The 17,740-nt window shown below is 51.8% G+C and overlaps 5 protein-coding genes across 5 annotated transcripts; 3 read left to right on the top strand and 2 right to left on the bottom strand.

The window, feature by feature from the left end:
• The first annotated feature begins 582 nt into the window (after positions 1–582).
• Positions 583–3,122, top strand: SMAC4_13647 (uncharacterized protein). Its single transcript, XM_066091521.1, has one exon. The coding sequence runs from the start codon at positions 694–696 to the stop codon at positions 3,004–3,006; it is 2,313 nt and encodes a 770-aa protein (XP_065946874.1). The 5' UTR covers positions 583–693; the 3' UTR covers positions 3,007–3,122.
• Positions 3,123–3,983: 861 nt separating this feature from the next.
• On the bottom strand, positions 3,984–4,520 carry SMAC4_13646 (uncharacterized protein; the record flags this gene model as incomplete). Its single annotated transcript, XM_066091520.1, has 1 exon — positions 3,984–4,520. The coding sequence occupies one exon, from the start codon at positions 4,518–4,520 to the stop codon at positions 3,984–3,986; it is 537 nt and encodes a 178-aa protein (XP_065946873.1).
• SMAC4_13645 (uncharacterized protein) lies at positions 4,471–6,242 on the top strand (the record flags this gene model as incomplete). The annotated part of the gene is made up of 2 exons (XM_066091519.1): positions 4,471–5,413; positions 5,466–6,242. The coding sequence occupies exons 1-2, from the start codon at positions 5,114–5,116 to the stop codon at positions 6,240–6,242; spliced, it is 1,077 nt and encodes a 358-aa protein (XP_065946872.1). The 5' UTR covers positions 4,471–5,113.
• A 759-nt stretch (positions 6,243–7,001) lies between these two features.
• SMAC4_00089 (uncharacterized protein) lies at positions 7,002–13,244 on the bottom strand (the record flags this gene model as incomplete). Its single annotated transcript, XM_066089379.1, has 3 exons — positions 7,002–8,290; positions 8,359–12,735; positions 12,795–13,244. 3 exons carry the CDS (start codon positions 13,242–13,244, stop codon positions 7,724–7,726), a joined length of 5,394 nt encoding a protein of 1,797 aa, XP_065946871.1. The 3' UTR covers positions 7,002–7,723.
• Positions 13,245–14,234: 990 nt separating this feature from the next.
• Positions 14,235–17,727, top strand: SMAC4_00088 (uncharacterized protein; the record flags this gene model as incomplete). The annotated part of the gene is made up of 4 exons (XM_066089378.1): positions 14,235–14,519; positions 14,590–16,646; positions 16,707–16,856; positions 16,992–17,727. The coding sequence occupies 4 exons, from the start codon at positions 14,235–14,237 to the stop codon at positions 17,293–17,295; spliced, it is 2,796 nt and encodes a 931-aa protein (XP_065946870.1). The 3' UTR covers positions 17,296–17,727.
• Positions 17,728–17,740: the final 13 nt, after the last annotated feature.

Below are 17,740 nucleotides of genomic sequence, written 5' to 3'. Positions count from 1 at the left end.
AAATAATTTTTTTATTTATTAAAGACAAGTGCTTCATTCAATGCAGGTTTGTTTGATTGTGGTTTGGTTTTTTGGCGTCTTCCTGTTCCGCAGCTTTGCCCTGTATGCATTAACTAGTATACAAAGGTGTTGGCGGCTGCGCCAACCGTGTTGCAAGCTATGAATGGTTACAACATGCCAAAACAAACAAACCTGTATTGAATCGTAAGGCACTCGGGTCTTTTTCAGCAAAACCACTACTGATTGGCTCCAATGACTCCTTGGCCTTGCTACGCTCTGCAGCTGCCTATAAGTCTGTAAATTTTCTTCGCTGCCTCCGTAACTTGTCAGATTTTAAAAGGTGGAGTCTGGCACCTCTAGCCATCCTTTATTGAGATTAGCGGTCCTAATCACCTTATTTTGGACTACTGTAGTGGTGTTAATGTCATGTGCAGAACCGTAACAGATTTTGGTGAAAATTGCACCTATTCCTGTTAGTAATCTGAACACCTCAATCACGGGCCTGAGCCGGCTAACTAGAGAACCCAATAGTTTCCAGCATCACGTGGTCTATCACGCCAATGTCTGGGTCCATAATTAGTGGATCTTTACTTACTCCACTCTTCTTTCAATAACCAGCATTGTTTGTTTACCATCTTCATTGCCCATCCATTTCCCACACAATCAGCAATTCCCAGCACGTCCTTTCTCAAAATGACTCTTTTAGAAGAACAGAAGGAGATCATTTCAGAACGTCCGCTTGGTGATTCACTTGACCGCGTTCGAGATAAATTGCGCGACGCCAACGAAGCCGACGATGCGTACCGGGAATCTATTGCATCCCTTTTAGGGGCGCTTGTCTTGTCTCCCGCAGCGTTCAAACTACCCTCTTCCGACGGAAACAGTAATGTGGCAGCCAGACTTTTCCCTATACAACAGGATCTCCAAGGAGGGAAGATAGCGAACCTCGACCCATTTCGCCCTCTCGTCCGCCTTGTCGTCGACAACTCCGACGACACCGCCATTTGGGCTGCCGTCTTCAGTCTCCTCGACACCTTGACTCCCCGCACTCCCTGTCTTCGCCCCACAGTTCCGTCTACGTTCAAAGGAACGCCTGTCAAGACCAGTTCGAATCGGCTTGCTGATAGTGCAACGTGCGAGGTGGTGGAAAAGGAACTGTTCCACGAGATCAAAAACTGCACCTTCCGCGATGTAGGGGGTTTTTTGGACAAGTTCTTTGACCTCAAAGACTGGCGCAGCGAACAGAAGGCAATGTTAGAGAAGATCAAGACAGCCCATAACGGAACGAAATGGACGGGCTTCCCGGCCAATCCTGATGAAAAACCGGTCTGGGAATGGCTTTGCTCCCTGGAAGAGCGCTTCCTAGCCGGGGCACCGAACAAGCTCCATACCACCGCATCTGCCCACCAGTTTAAAGAAGGGAAAGACCAGATGGATATATTCTTCCAAGCGTCAACTACAGAAGCGGGTACCCTTTATGAATACAAGAACATTCTGGTTGTTGGGGAGCAAAAGAAGTTAAAAGAGAAGCGCAGGTTTAAGATGGATTTCCTGCAACTCTCCCGCTACGTGCGCAAGGTATTCGCCGACCAGCCGACCCGTCGATTCGTCCACGCCTTCCTTCTCTGCGCCTCCGAGATGGAGCTCTGGATTTTCGATCGGGCTGGGGCGTATAGTTCCGGGTTCTTCGATATTCACCAAAACACGGACATGTTTGCGCGCGCTCTTGTCGGCTATGCTACGATGGATGCTGAGGCGATGGGCCTGGATACCTTCATTGAGCGAGTTATCGAGGGAGGAAGAAAAAAACGCTACATTACGCTAAACGACACAGGCGGTCAAGCAACGAGGATCAGGTTGGATAGGGCGATGTATAGGCAGAAGGCCATCGTAAGTCGCGGCACTACCTGCTATACGACCGAAGACAACAGCGTTGTCAAATTCGCTTGGGCATCGGGTAAACGGACGGCGGAGGTAGACCACCTAACGCAAGCAAAGGAAAAGGGTGTTAAAGGGGTAGCTGGAATAGTAGCGCATCATCGAATCGCTACCATTGCAGAAATACGGAAGAAACTGGAGTTCCCAACGGCTCACCGGTTTCAGAACGGGGCGGACGACCCTTCATTGGCTTCAACAAGCACTAGTATATCGGGCAATAAGCGCAAGTCGTCATCTAGCGCCACCGACACCGTATCCAGATCCAATAAGAGGCAGCGATCCGATAGCCAGAAGCTAAATCGAAAGCTGAGCATCCAGCCGTCGTCGTCGACAAGCAAGACCAAGCCGACCCTATCTACGCCTAGCGAGGACCTGTGGGAAGATCGGATCTATTCCTGCCTCGTCATCTCACCTGCCGGTCGCGTCATCAGCGAGTTTACTGATATCAAGCAACTGCTAGAATCAATGCGAGATGCGATCAAGGCGCACCAATCTCTCTTTGTCACTGGCAATATTCTCCACCGCGATATCTCTCCAAACAACATCATCATCACGGACCCTGAAACAGCAGATGGCTTCAAGGGAATGTTGATCGACCTTGACATGGCTAAAGCGCAAAATAGCGGCCCAAGCGGAGCGCGAAAAATAACTGGCACGATCCAGTTCATGGCGATTGAAGTATTGCGCAACATCAACCACACATATCGTCACGACCTCGAATCGTTTTTCTATGTCCTTCTTTGGATGTGTGCGCGCCAATCGTGGTATAACGGATTTTCTGGCAACAAGAAGGCGCCTCAGGAGAGCGTTTTTCAGCAATGGGAGATCGGAAGTTTCAGTCAGATTGCTAGAGCGAAGGAAGGCGACATGTATGTAAGTGGGCTTGAAAGGATTGTGAATGAATTCCCAGAGAAATTGGACAAGGTTAAGCCGCTTTGTATGAGGATCAGGAAGATTCTTTTTCCTTATGACGAAGAGGGAAGAATATTCTTGGGAACTCCAGGGGATGAGGACTACCTCTACAAGCCTATCATAGCAGCTTATGATGAGGCCATCAGCGAGCTATAGAGATTACAACAGATAGGGAGAAAGACAATAGAATAGGTGGTTAATTTTAACCTAGACCTTACTGTTAGAAAGAACCGAGAAGGTGCCTCCGGAGCAAAGGGCATAACCCGCATGCGATCACACTTCATGTCGATACGATACGGAGGAAGCGGAGCACATCATCGGTCATGTGGAGGGTAAAATCGACCGGGATATGGATGATGTGCGATGGGATTTGGTAGACAAATTGTTTGGCGAGGCGCGGGAGCTTGTGATGGAGATGACGGAGGAGCAGAAGTCACAGTTGTGGGCCGACATGCGGGACGACTTGATGGAGGAGATGCGGCGGGAGATCAAGGAGGAACTGATGGCCGAACTGAGACGGGAATTGGTAGCAGAGGTCAAGACGGAGCTGTTCAAGGATATGGTGCAGGCGATGATGAGGGCGGCGTGCGGTGATGGTGGTGGAAAGTCTTGGAAAGGCATGTCACAAAGCACATAGAGCACGGATTGTACTCAAGTGAGGCACGCTATCGACTGGTCCGATACCTTCATCTCACGATCTCACGAATGAACAGGATCTCTTCCCCCTGCCCCACGGTAAGTTTGGCTAAGACTCGTGACTCGTGACCGGCGTGTGCTTGATGTTTTGACCATTATGGTGTTACGATCCAATCAAAGATCACTCATGTAAGCAGATTAGCTAGCCAATAGGTTGTTGTTGTTGTTGTTGTTATTTTTAACGTCTACTTCCGCCTCCCGTAGGGCATGAGACGTGCCACATCGGTGAGTCTAGCGTACAAAGTTATGAGCAGTGCCCTAATTGTCCACCAAAACCATTAACCCGAGGGCAACCCGAGGCCTATTGCCAGTGTATATCATGTGTTGCCCATAGCGTAAACGCGGCCCAACACTTTCAGTCCAATCGCCCAATGGGCGAGCCGCCAGTATACGGCGAGACCTGTAGAACAAAAGAAAAGACATAACAAAGGGCAAGATTACTCCTCCCCGTTTCCCCTCTCACTACTCTCCTCCTGCAAAGCCTCCTCCCGTCTCTTTACACGGTAAACAAGCCTGTCCAGGTCCACCGTTACCCTCTCGATATCGTGGCCGTGGCCAACCTCCACCCCTTCACCCCGTAAAAACCCCGTAAGGTTGTCAGCGGTGCCTCCGTTGACAATGTGTTGTTGCCAGAGTGACTGGCGCCATGCCTTTCTCGTGCAAGTCCACGAAAAGAAGTGCGAGGTCTGGATCCTAGCGATGAAACGCTGCCAGTAAATCCCAATAGCAAGGGAGAGATTCTCCCGCGTAGCCGCCTCGCCTGTGACAGGGGAAGTCGCATATGCCTTCCTGCAGAAAAAGGGGTGGAAGGGATTCTTCCAGCTTCCGCAAAAGCATCTTAGCAAGGCGTCCTCGTGCTCGAAGCGCTCATGGTAGTCCTTGAAATCCCCGTGGCCAGACCTGGCTGCGAGGAGGTGGTGTAAAGAGCGTCTGTCCAACTCTTTTAGTTCGTCATTAGGCTTGATAGAGGCCATCCGTCGCGGCGGCTGTCAATGCATATATCCTGCACAAGGTGGATGACCTAGCAGAGCTGAAGAAGTATGGTCCAAAGACAAAGAAGACCGTTCAGGACTACCTGTGCTCCAACGCGCAGGACACGTTCCTCTGGGTGGCGTTGGTCTGCCAAGTACTTGCAGGCCCGGAGGTTAAGAAATGGCGTACCGAAGAAATGCTACGCAAATTTCCGCCCGGGCTGGATGCTCTATATGCGCGGATGAGAGAGAACATGAGCCGGTCCGAGGATTCCGATTACTGCAAGCGCATTCTTGCTGTTGTTGCAATTGTTCGCCGGCCAATCAGCCTTCAAGAACTAACCACTCTTGTCGAGGTGCCTGATGTTATTTGCGACGACCTTGAATCTCTAAAAGAGATTATAGGGCTTTGCGGTTCATTTCTAACGCTACGAGAACAAACTATTTATTTTGTCCATCAATCAGCCAAGGACTTTTTACTTGACAATGCCTCTGATAAAGCTGGCAACCAAGCTTCTCAGGAGGCGTTCAAGTAGATTTTTCCTGCTGGAAAAGAAGATGTGAACTATACCATCTTCTTGAGGTCACTTGATGCCATGTCTAGAGTATTGCGACGCGACATATACAGCTTAAGAGCACCGGGATTTTCAAGTGACAAGGTCCAAGTACCGGATCCGGACCCGCTAGCGACGGTGCGGTACTCATGCGTCTACTGGGTTGATCACTTGTGTGACTCAGTTTCTGGCACGAACACAAAATGGCATAATCATTTACGGGATGAGAAGATTGTCCATGAATTTCTTGAGACGAAGTACCTTTACTGGCTGGAAGCTCTAAGTCTACTCCAAGCTATGCCTGCGGGCATTGTTGCTATTGGAAAGCTCGAGAGCCTACTAGTAAGTACAAGTCTAACTCCACCTAAGGAACTTGGTCTAACTAAAGATACAGGGAGGTAATGGTCAGTCGCAGTTGTCAAAGCTTGTTTGGGATGCTTACCGGTTTGCTCTATCAAATAAGTCAATAATAGAGCAAGCTCCACTTCAAGCATACATATCAGCGCTTGTATTTGCTCCAAGCAGGAGCTTGATAAAGAGAAATTTCAAAGGAGAAGAACCTGAATGGATTCAAACGAAGCCGGCTATGGAATTGGACTGGAATGCCTGCCTCCAAACCCTCGAAGGCCATAGCATCAGGGTTAATTCCGTGGCCTTCTCGCCTGATGGCCAGCGGCTGGCGTCCGGTTCGCATAACACGATCAAGATCTGGGATCCGGCGTCGGGGAGCTGCCTCCAAACCCTCAAAGGCCATAGAAGCATCGTTAATTCCGTGGTCTTCTCGCCTGATGGCCAGCGGCTGGCGTCCGGTTCGCATGACAACACGATCAAGATCTGGAATCCGGCGTCAGGGAGCTGCCTCCAAACGATTCCTACTACTACTAGTATAACCGATATCTCATTTGATCCTACCAATCGCTACCTACGTACCAACGTTGGACATATTAATATAGTTACAGAAACTACCGAACGCCAAGTTGTACTAGATAACTCAGAAAGCCATAGCTATAACTTGGGACAGGATAAGTCTTGGATTACTTGCAACGGCCAGAACGTACTTTGGCTACCACCAAATTACCGACCGTCTTGGTGTTATGTTCAGGAACAGATGATATCCTTCATCTGCGCATCGGGACAAATTTGGTTTATTAGCGTGTCGCAAGACATATAGTTTATTCCATTTCGTTCTCAATTCTTGTCTCTTTATTTCTTTTTTTCTAGCGTGCCACCAGAAGGGTCTGGGAGGACAGGTAAATTTATAAGAATTTTGTACATTCTGGTACCTTCTACTGTTGTCAAGATGACGTATTCTATTATGAAGAAGCAAGACTGTTCCATCCTTGACTGCCCTTTTGCAGGTGCCTGTGCGATCCAGATGCCATGGGATTAACCCGTGACTGCCCAATTTTCACCAGGTTAGCCTGTGACATTGTCGCACTGCACGTCCGCTGAATCGTTTAATCATAATTTATTTTTAAGTAGACGTTAAAAATAACAACAACAACAACTGCACGTCCGCGCACACGGACTGGCCTGTCTGGGCTCTCGCCCATATAGCCAGTCCTTCACGCACATCCTCCTTTTCTCTCCTTCGCACGACAACGCATATCTTACCATACCCTTCTGATGTTCACCAAAGCTAACCACACCTCCCAATTAAAAGTATCAAGTATATAGAGTAGGTGTCGGGGGTAAATGGCAGGGGTAAGTACCTTGTGTAGTATATGTCTAGCCTACTCAGCTGGGCTTGGCGTAAGTGGAACGGTGCACTCGACGGCGAAGGCAATGGGAAACGGTTCTCGAAACGGGAGCGGCGTTTTCAGCTGAGTCATCCAAATCCCTGTCAAAAAATGGCTCCCATAGATAAGCCACCCCTCACTGGCTTATCTATGGGAGAGCGGACGGGATCCCGAGTTTTCCAGTGGGTATGGTCGTATGTACTATATCCAGTAAAAGTGGTAACCTATGAAAGCATCTAGCATCTTTGTTTCTTGGGAGTCTGCCTGATGAGCCGAGGAGGGAAGATGGAAGGTTGCGAATGATCCAAACTAGTCTACAAGCTGTTTTCAATACGACTGACTATTTCAGTTTAGTGTTATGACTGAAGTGCCTGCTGTCTTTAACGAGGAATAGGCGGGAATATGCAGGGGAGGAAGAAGACGAGGAATAGGCGAGAATGTGTAGCGGAGAAAGGAGGACACGCAACTATGCCGGATCCTCTTTGTCTGGTAGTCACTGACTATGTACCTTTTATCATGAAGAGAAACGGACGGAATTCTGACAAGTGTCTGTGAGCTTCTAGGTATATCCAAACCCCCAGGGATGTATGTGCATTATTTGTGACACCAGGGGAAAAAGTTGTCTGAGATCGAACAAAAACATATGAAAATTTAAACATCAGGCTTTTGTGAAATTGAAAAAAAGGAAAAAAAAAAGACAACCGAACCCTATATACAAAAGTTACTACAAAAGCGCCTGGGCATGCTTCTCCTTTTTTCCTTGCCTGTCTCTCTTATCTATAACCGTATGTCGACTTGGCTGGGCGGCAGCAAAACCCTAGCCCGTCTTTCTTCTTCTTCTTCTTCTGCTTCCCAGTAGGTGGTATAACACATCGCAAACCAAACACAACCGTCAAAGGGGATATCATCACATCTACTCCTCATCACTCTCCTCCTCGTCCTCCTGGGCCGCAGCGTTAGCAGCAGTCTTCTTCCTTTCCGCTGCGGTCCTCGCCCACTCCTGCGCCTTGGCGCTGACCTTCTCCCTGCTCTTCTTGTCACCGTTCTTCTCCTCCCACTGGGCCCACCTCCTGAACCAGGCCTTGGCCTGGCGGGGCTTGAGGCCCTTGACCTTGCTGCCGCGATCGAACAGATCGCGGATGACACCCTTGTCGGCGTCGGCCGCAGAGGTCTCGAGGTCGATAAGCTGGTTCCACAAGTCGAACTTCTTGGGGTAGGTGGCCAGCAGGTTCTCGAAGAGGGTGCGACCCTGCTCCTTGTCGCCGTTGGGCGAGCGGAACTCAAGCGCGGCGAACTTGGGCAGGAGCGCGATGTACAGATGCGTCTCCTTGCCGAGAACCTGGGTGGCGCGCTTAAGAAGGGCGCGGGCGCGGTCGGGCGAGTGCATGGTCGTGTGCAGGAAGTGGGCGTAATTGACCCAGACTTCGGGCGACTTGTAGCCGAACTCCTTGACGATCTTCTCAAAGAGGTCATCGGCTTCCTGTTGTTGAGGAATTATGTTAGCGAATCTGTAATCATAGAGGTCTATAGTGTGTGGTATAAGCTTACCTTGCGCTTGCCGGACTGGATGTAGATACTGGCTAGACGCTCGTAGACCTCCTGCTTGTCGTTGTACGTGCAAGCACGCTTGAACACCTCATCGACGGTCTCCTCGTTGCCATACGCAACCTCCAAGTTGAGATAGGCAATCCAGACGTTCAACTTCTCAATCTCCTCCTTGATGTTGATGGTCTTGATGGCACGCTCAGCAACTTGTCTGGCAGCGGCCAAATCGCTCACCTGCATCTGGAAGGCCATGTAGGCGATCCAGAGCTGGGAGGAGTCGGGCTGACCAAGAAGGAGACGCTCGTAGTCACTGGCGGTTTGAGGTCCGTTAACATCGAGCGAGGCAGTCTTATCGACAGTAATCTGAGGCTCACGGCGAGCCTTCTTCTTCTTGGCCAAAGCCTCAAGATCAGCCGCAGAAGCGTCGGCCTTCTCGCCATCCTCCAAAGAAGCAGACCAGTCGAAACCGCCGGCTTCGAGACCCTTGACGTCAGAGGCATCAGCCATCTCGACATCGCTGCCCTCGTCTTCATCTTCAGAGTCCTCCTCAATGTTGTCGGTGCCAGTGATTTGGACGGCACCGTCAGCGTCGCTCATATCCTCATCAGAGTCGTCACCCTCGCTGTCCTCAGCAGCCTCCTCATCAACATCCATCTCATCCTCGTCACCCTGCTCGCCGAAGTAGGAAGGCTTCAAGCCGAGGTTGATTCTCTTGGCAGTAGCATCCACCTTGAGGACCTTGGCCTTGACCTTGTCGCCTTCCTCATACAACTTGCGAGCATCCTTGACGGCCTTGTCGGACATTTCGCTGCGATGGCACAGGCCAGAGAGGTTGTCGGAGCCATCAATGTCGATGAAGGCACCGAACTCCTCAACCTTGCGGACGCGACCAGTGATGGTCTGGCCCTCCTTGAGGTCGGAGATGGTGGTGAGGGGAACGTAGTCCTTGTCGACAACAGAGGGCTTCAAGCTCATCTCGATACGGCCGTTAGCAACAGAGACGATGCGGCCCTTGACGAGCTGATCGACCTGAAACTGCTCCTTCCAGTACTTGAGGTAAGCATCAGAGAGGTTCTTGATCTGGACAAAGGCAGTGACATTGCCACCGAGGGTAACGAAGAGACCCTTGTCAGAAACGTTCTTCACGAAACCACGGACAATCTCGCCGACTTCAAGCTTGGTGTGCTGAACAATCTCCTTATCCTTGACAGGAAGCGAAGAGTTGAGGATGCGAGAAGGTCTGGTAGACAGACGTATCCTTTTGTTGCTCTTGTCAACTTCGACGACAGCAACGCGGACGATCTCGTTCTTGGCAAACTTGGCAGGGTTGGCCTCCTCGTAGTCATCAGCAAGATCAACCTTGTGTACGGGACCAGCAAGAGTCTCACTGAGCTTGACAATGACCTGGCGCTCATCGACCTTGGTAACCTTGCCGACAAGGATGACATCCTGCGCGATCTTGTCCCAAGTCAACTCGTCCTCGGAACCAGGAGATCTGGCAGAGAGATCGAGGCGCTTGGACTCGGCATCCACAGAGACGACGCGGACACGAAGGGCCGAGCCGATAGGGAAGTTCTTCGCAAGGTTGGTCAACAACGACACATCATCGGAGGCCTCCATAGCGTTGACTCTGCCGCGAACGGTGGGGGAAAGGTTGACCCAAAGGTGGCCCTGGCCAACATTGTTGACGAAGCCCACGTAGCTGGAACCAACCTTGAGGTTGTCGAAGGACAGGGCCTCGGAAGAGGCACCCTCCTTGACATCGCTCGGCTTCGCGGACAGTTCAAGGACGGAATGGCTGGACCTGTGGGAGATGGGGAGGAAGCGATGGTTGCGAGCGTCGTGGACGCCCAACACACGGACAGGGACGACCTGCTTGGGCTGGAACTTCTTCAAGGGCTTCTTGGTGTCCTTGATCTGCTCCCAGTTGTCGTACACCTGAGAAACATCGATACGACCCTGGATGTTGTCAGCGAGCTGGACGTTGACCTGGGTATCCTTGACGGACACAACGCGAGCCTTGGTCAGCTTGCCGATGGAGATGTCATCCAAGGAGGTGATGGATTCATCCACAGGGTTAGCGAGCTTCTCGCCCTTGGTATCGACCCTCTTGACCTGCTCCGTAGCACCGGGGACAGCAACAACCAGGCGGTTGAGCTCGTTGTTAACGGAGGTGATCTTGACAGTAATAGACTGAGACTTGAACATGCCGAAGTCGGGCTTGTCTTGATCCTCCTTGGGAATCATAGACTTGGGAAGCAAGGCAGTCAGCTTGCCACCGAACTGGACGAAGACAGCCGTAGCAGTGATGTTGCGAACGTAACCGGCAACCTCCTCTCCGACACGAGCGCCATCGAGGCTAGTAAGGAACTTGCCCTCCTTGGTAGCCTTGACGAGGATGGGCTTCTGAGAGAGGATGATGGAACGGCGAGCCTCGTTCTTCTCCAAGATTACCAACTCGGAAAGAGTCTGGTTGACATGGATCTTCTTGAGGGCAGACTGAGTCTTGCTGACCGACTTATCCGTCAAGTGAGCAACGGGGAGGATGGCCTTGAGAGAGCTATCGGCAAGCTCAACGAAGACATCGTCGTCAGTCTTTTGCGTGACCTTGGCCGACACCACATCACCGATCTGAAGCTTCTTGAGGGCCAACTGCTTCTCAAGACCGAAGGCAGCTGGGTCCTTGCAAGAAACAATAAGCTTGGCGGCGTCGGGATCGAAGCTGATGACGTAGATGCTGACAGTCTGGCCAACACGGAAGTGCTCCTTGGGGTCGTGGATGTAAGCCTCGCTCATCTCGGAGACTGGCAAGAAACCACGGAGCCTGCCGTAGAACTGCACAATCGCACCGTGTTGCAAGACGTTGATGATGGTACCGAGCGCCTGTTGGCCAACGGTAATCTCATCGTAAGTCTGGATGGCGGGGAGATCAGAGTTGACGAGCGTCTTCTTGAGAGTAAGGCGGATCTGGCGAGAGGCAGCATCAGTCGAGAGCACACGGGCCTTCACCTTCAGGCCTTCCCGGAACTTCTTCTCAGGGTTCTGAAGGTGAACATCAGCGAAGTGCATCTCGGGTACCAAACCAGAGATACCATCAGCGATCTTGACGATAAGGCCGCCAACACCGGCCGCGTTGAGGACCATCTTCTCAACCACACCAGAAACAACAGCACCAACGGGAATGTCCTCGATGCGAAGGAATGGCTGCTCGAGAACACTCTTCTCCAACGAGATGAGGTACATGCCGTCGAAGGCATTGTAACCAACAACTCTACCAGCGTGAACAGATCCCACCTTATAAGGACCGCTGTTCTCAAAAAGAGCATCAACCTTGCCATCCTTGACACGGGAAATGTGGACGAAACCAGACACGTCCTCGACACCGACATCGACGTAGAGACCGATCTCGGGCTCGACCTGCTTGACGGTGCACTTCTCCACGATTGTCGAGTGAGGAAGAGCCTGCAATGGCACAACTGGTTGCTCGTCCTTGGAAGCAGTCTTGGGCTTCAACGAGGTGACGTGTTTTAGTACGGAGATACCCAACTTGGGGTTCTTCGCAGTAGGGAAGTTGCAGATTACTCTGGCCTTTAGGCGAGAGCCAACCTTGTATGTGTCCTCGAGATCAACGCCATCAGGGCCAGCACCGGAGTGAACCAAATCAGCAGTGACATCCAGCGATCCCATAATCTTGCCAACAATTCCGTGGTTGGAAACCTCGGACACGAGCACGTCGGCGGCAGTACCGGGAAGGAAAGTGTCGATAGTGGTGGCAGCCGCCGGGACGTTCTCAACGTTGCCAATGGTTTCACCCAATGTGGACAACTGAACGATCTTGCCCTTGGCGCTCTTGGTGACCATGCAGAGAAGGACAGCACCCGGCTGAAGGGCCTCCTGGGGAATGCTCTTGTCGACCTGCTTGCGAGCAAGGAAACCTTGCAACTTTGAATCGGCGATCTCAATATCCATGACATAACCGTGGTCCTCCACACTGGCAATAGCGGCCATAACTGTGCTGTTCACAACAACGTCCTGCTCCGCCATACCGGTGTTGGCGAGAGAGGGCTGAAGAGAGAGTTCGATATGGCGCTTAGCCTTTCCAGGAGTGTGTGTAGAGGCCTCGTCGACGGTGGATACAACGTAGGCGCGCACATACTGGCCGATCTGGAAGATGGATTCGAGGTCAACGTCGTTCTCGTTCTCGTCGTCCGACTCTTCAGCGTCGTCGTCGCCGGCGCTTGCCTCCAGGCGTTTTGTGAGGGGGGCGGAAATCGCAGTAATGGGGACATGGCCGATGATATTATTTGGTAGAGCAACGGCAATGTCGAGGGCGTTGATGGCGCAGACGGAACCAAGGACCAAAGAGCCCTTGACCAGACGCTACGAGAAGTTAGCACTTTGACCGGACTGGAGAATCCATGAGAGCTTCCGGCGCATACCTTGAAGTTAAGACTCTCGACCTTGACGGCGTCCTCGTCAGGCTTAGCGGGTGTGTCGTCGCCCTTTGACCTCTTCTTGGACTTCTTTTGCTTGCCCTCCTTCTCACCACCAGCCTTCTTTGCGTCGGCCTTGCCTGACTGCTCCTCGAACAGGGCGTCGCTCCTGGCCTGGACTTGGATTTGCTTGTATTCAAGAGGTGTCAGGACGCTGGCGCCGCCTCTGGGGAACATGGGCTCCTCTTCCTTGAGCAGCGACGAGTTGGCCGGGGCGGTAGGAGCAGGAGGAGCGGGCTTGTCGGACTTGGGGCCGGGCTTCTTTGCGCCCGCCTTCTTGTTGGGGGCATCGTTGGACTTTGGCCGCTTCGAAGGTCTCGTCGATTCGGAAGCTGATTGTGTTGATTTGTTGACCGGGGCGCCGCCCGGGCCTTCCTTGCGCTTTTGCGCACCCATCATGAATGATATATGGGTATAAAGAAAGGATGGGATGGATGGATGTGTTGGAGTTGCAAATTGGAGAGATATCCGCACTGGATCCCTCGTCCCTTTGCCCGCCTTCACACTTCAGAATCGATCGAACAGCACTGACAAAAACTGACCCAGGCCGCTTCCACTGTACATCCGCTGCCGAAAATTTTTGGTGGGTCCGTCGCCGTTCGCTGCGGCCCGATAACGATAAGGAAGGCGGTCGGCAGCGGCTGTCATTCTGCCAATGTCTACCTCTACGGCGTGCATCCACTGGCATTGGGGTCGTTTCTTGCGGGGTGTCCCTGTCTCGCCTGTCCACGAGTGCCACGGCATCAGCTGACAGGACGCTGTCACATTGGCCAGGTACCTTTTGCACAGCGGGTCAGCCGCATGCGTTGCAGGGAAGGTGAGGTAGAATACTGTACGGTACTGCACTTGCAGGCCGTTATTAAGAACGAGAAACTGCGATTGGGAAGTTATTGGATGAGTGTGAGGTACAACTGGGCATCCTTCGGGGTTTGCGATTTCGCGTTTTTGAATCCCATTTTGATACGGGATTGAAACATTCTTCAATCTGATGGAAGATGTTCGATCAAAAGAATTTGACACTAACGATATCAGCATTCGTTCACGTGGTTCTTCAGGTACCTCTTTGGTTCCCTGGACTGTGCGCTACCTGGCAAATGACGTACATGCATCCGAGCTGGAGCCTTTGATAATGGATGAAAGCGCTGCCTCTCCCCGGTGACCGCGTGTAAGCAGAAGTACCTTAGGTACCTTACATAGGTATCCGGATTGATTGTAAGCCTGAGCGGTGCCTGGTCTTGTCAACTTGTCCCTATGGGCGCCACGCAACATTTGTCGCATTCCCATTTCCTTCCATCATTTCGACTCGACAACTCAACAAAACAAACGGCAATGGGGCCCAAGTTCGCCCTATAATCTTAGAGGCATCCGTTGTTGGCCTTGCTCGCCATGGTCTTCACCATGGGTCCTCGAAAGAAGGCGAAGCCAAACCCTTCCACAGAGACGGCCGATGGTAGTGCTGTCACCGAATCCTCAACGCCCACACCCGATATGCCGCCGAAATCATCATCGAGTCTGGCAGCCTCCATATGGCGTTCAAAAACCGTTCCTACGCCGACCGCTTCGAGCCCGGCTTCGACGACGACCTCGACACCCGAAAATGCTCTCTCAACGTCTCAACCTAATGCGACCGCAGATACAATATCCATCTCGAGCAAGAGGGCTCTGAAAGAGGTAGCCTATTCCTCTTCCGCCACCATATCTAGCCTGTTAGTGTTACACACAAATGCTAACAGACTCCCAGCCCCATAAAGCTCGAAGTTGGTACGGCTCATGGCCACGCAAATCGACACCCTCAACACAAGTCGCCCGCGAAACAATAATGGGCGGAACACTCAACCCGAAAAAGCGAGCAGACTTTAGCCGCTTTGATACAGGAAGAAGCTCCGACAGTGTCAGTCTCGACGGTGCAGCTTCATCTTCGTCTCTTCCAAACATGTCACGATCCGAGAACCTTGATGATAGGGGATCCACAGGCGGTGAGGTACCGAAGTCGGGGCAGGCAGTGGACGATAACGCTGCCAAGACCGACCAAGTCGCTGTTAGTACCACTGGCAGCAATGAAGCCGAGGATCGCCCATCACAAGACACCGAACAACAGCGACAACCACAACCGACGACAGATACAAATGGTACACAGCAGCCTGCCGAGTCACAGTCTATTACCAAAGAACCACAATCGGGAGAAGCTGCTTCATCTAGCTGGCTAGGGTGGTTGGGACAGTCTGCATACTATTATTATCCAGTGTTAACTGCCGGTGCCCCGCCTATGCCAAAGCCTAGCGAACTCAAGTCCAACGAGAACGAGCCCGAAGCACCTGAACCATCCAAACCAACCGACGAACCAGAAAACAACATGCCGTCAGACGAAGATCCGCCAAAGGCGCCAGATGCCCAAGTACCTACGCCACAGGCTACAACTCAGGAAAAGCCGACTTATACTTATGGAAGTTATCTGTTTGGGTTCTGGCCTGGGAGTGGATCGACGGAAACGAAACAACAGACGGACTCAACGGCGTCGACAGGGGAACCACAGGAGGAATCAACAAACCAACCGCCAAAGGATTCGGAGGATGGTGAAATGCAGGATGCGCCTCCAGTAGAAGAGGCTAAACCGGCCCCAGCTCAACAGCCAAAGTTGGGTTCCACTTGGGCGTTCTGGTATCGTGATTCGGGATCGACGCCAAATAAGAAAGACGGACAGAAAAAGGAAACTGGCCAGCTGGCTGTGGTGGGGGAAAGTTCAGAGTCTCAACCGAAGAACGCAAATGCGACCGAGCCGGAGACAGAGCCAACCAAGGAGCCATCATTAAAGTCGGTTAGGGCTATCACACCTCCGTTAACGGAAAACTCATCGACCAAAGGCAAACGGGCAAGACCTCAATCGATGGTCGAGGAGCCCATTTCCCGCCCTGATACACCCAAGGTTGAGCCTATTGCCAAGACTGAGGGAACACCTAAAGCTGGAACGTCCAAGAGTTCGAGTTCGATCAAACTGCCGCCTCCCAATCTTGTCCTCCCATCATTCCACAACGTGTACCGGATGAAAGAGAACCCTTCTATTGTCCGCCAGATAAAAAATTACCTGCTTCGAACTCAACAGCCGGCGCCCAAGCATGTCAACATTGCCAGGGAGCCGCCCAAGATCAAAAAGGCTATCGCGTTTGGAGTACACGGGTTGATCCCCACATACTATCTGCGCCCGTTAACAGGACAGCCGACTGGAACATCGATTAAGTTTGCGAACCACGGTGCTGAAGCGATCAGAAGATGGGCTGAAAGTCACGCTTGCGGAGACTGCGAGATCGAAAAGGTCGCCCTTGAGGGCGAGGGCAAGATCGAAGAGCGCGTGGAAAACCTGTGGAAGCTGTTGTTGAACTGGATTGACAAGATTCGTCAGGCGGACGTCGTGATCTTGGCATGCCATTCCCAGGGAGTTCCCGTTAGCATCATGCTGTTGGCGAAACTCTATGAGCTGGGCGTAATCTCTCCCACAGCCAAGGTCGGTGTTTGTGCCATGGCGGGTGTATCTCTCGGCCCATTCCCAGATTATAAGACCGGGTTGGGTATCCTCATGGGGTCTGCAGCTGAACTATGGGAGTTTGGAGACCCGCAAAGCGAGGTATCAAAGAGGCTTGAAACGGCTGTCAAGGCGGTGTTGAGCTATGGGGCTCGAATCACGTATATCGGCAGCATCGACGACCAGCTTGTCCCCTTGGAATCCGCCATTTACGCTCTCGCTCATCATCCGTACATTTACCGGGCCGTATTCATCGACGGCCGGATCCATGCACCTGACTTGTAAGTGACCTTCGATACCAGGCCAAGTGTGCTTTGCTAACACGGTCGGTCAATTCCCAGCATCGCTCACCTAGTCGGCTTCGCACTAAAACTTCGAAACCTCGGCGTCACCGACCACGGACTTATTCGTGAACTCTCCGTCCCTCTTGCTGGTAGCTTATACACAGGCGATGGCCACTCTCGTCTTTACGACGATGAGCAAGTTTACGAGTACGTTCGACCCCAGCCTTCCCCTTTACCTTTCCCCTTCCCCTTCAAACCCCTGCCCTCCTTTCCTCTTTTTTCCCACCTACCCCCCTCCGAAACCTTCGAAACTTCTCACTAACAACCCCTCTCCCCAAACAGCCTAGCGATCTCCCACGCCCTAGAAACCACCTCCATCAGCACACTCACCACCACCAACAACACCACTAAAACATCATCATCCGTGCCCTGCGACATGGCAACCCGGCAACCCGGCACCCTCTCCAACCCTAACCCATACCATCTACCTTGGATCATGCGCGGCCTGTTGGAAGAGGACTTTGTCAAGTCGGAACTGTCGAATGAGGTGGAGGAATTGCTCAAGCAGTTTGACGACTGGAAGCCGACGACTAAGGCGCTGAAGGATGTTAAGTATAGGTTGGAGGCTGTTAGGTCAAAGCTTTGAAGTTGGAGTTTCAGGGGTGTTTGGTAAGGTATGCTTGGCGGTGGTCGTGGAGTGATGTGGGTTTTGGATTGGTTGGAGTCCATTAGCGATGGGTTGTTTATATACGTCAAGCAAGAAGAGGTGTTTTTGGTGTTTTAGCGATCATGTTTTTAGAGGGGGTCGGGCCCTGGGAGTTGGGATATAAGGGCGGAGAAGGAGGCGAGGCGAGGGTTTTACAGCACCTTTACATGGCTTCACTCACTGTACACGCATTCTAATGAGGAGTTAAGAGGGTAGGTAGCGTTGCTTCTATTGGTTTGGGGTGGCAAGATGTTTGGATATCTATCTGCTTTTAAGTCTACGCTTGATGTACAAACGAGGAACAGATAAATAACGGTAGAGAACTGAGATGGTTATACCGAAGTCACTTTGTCATTATAACTACAAAAGCACAAGATGAGTTTTG

This window comes from Sordaria macrospora, chromosome 4 (assembly GCF_033870435.1).
Source record: "Sordaria macrospora chromosome 4, complete sequence".
Taxonomy (NCBI): domain Eukaryota; kingdom Fungi; phylum Ascomycota; class Sordariomycetes; order Sordariales; family Sordariaceae; genus Sordaria; species Sordaria macrospora.
The sequence above is the reverse complement of the archived record's forward strand: the minus strand, read 5'-3'. Positions and strand labels throughout refer to the sequence as shown.

Bases quoted from the DNA above. Each gene is read 5' to 3' on its own strand.
- SMAC4_13647 (XM_066091521.1), top strand. From the start codon at position 694: ATGACTCTTTTAGAAGAACAGAAGGAGATCATTTCAGAACGTCCGCTT.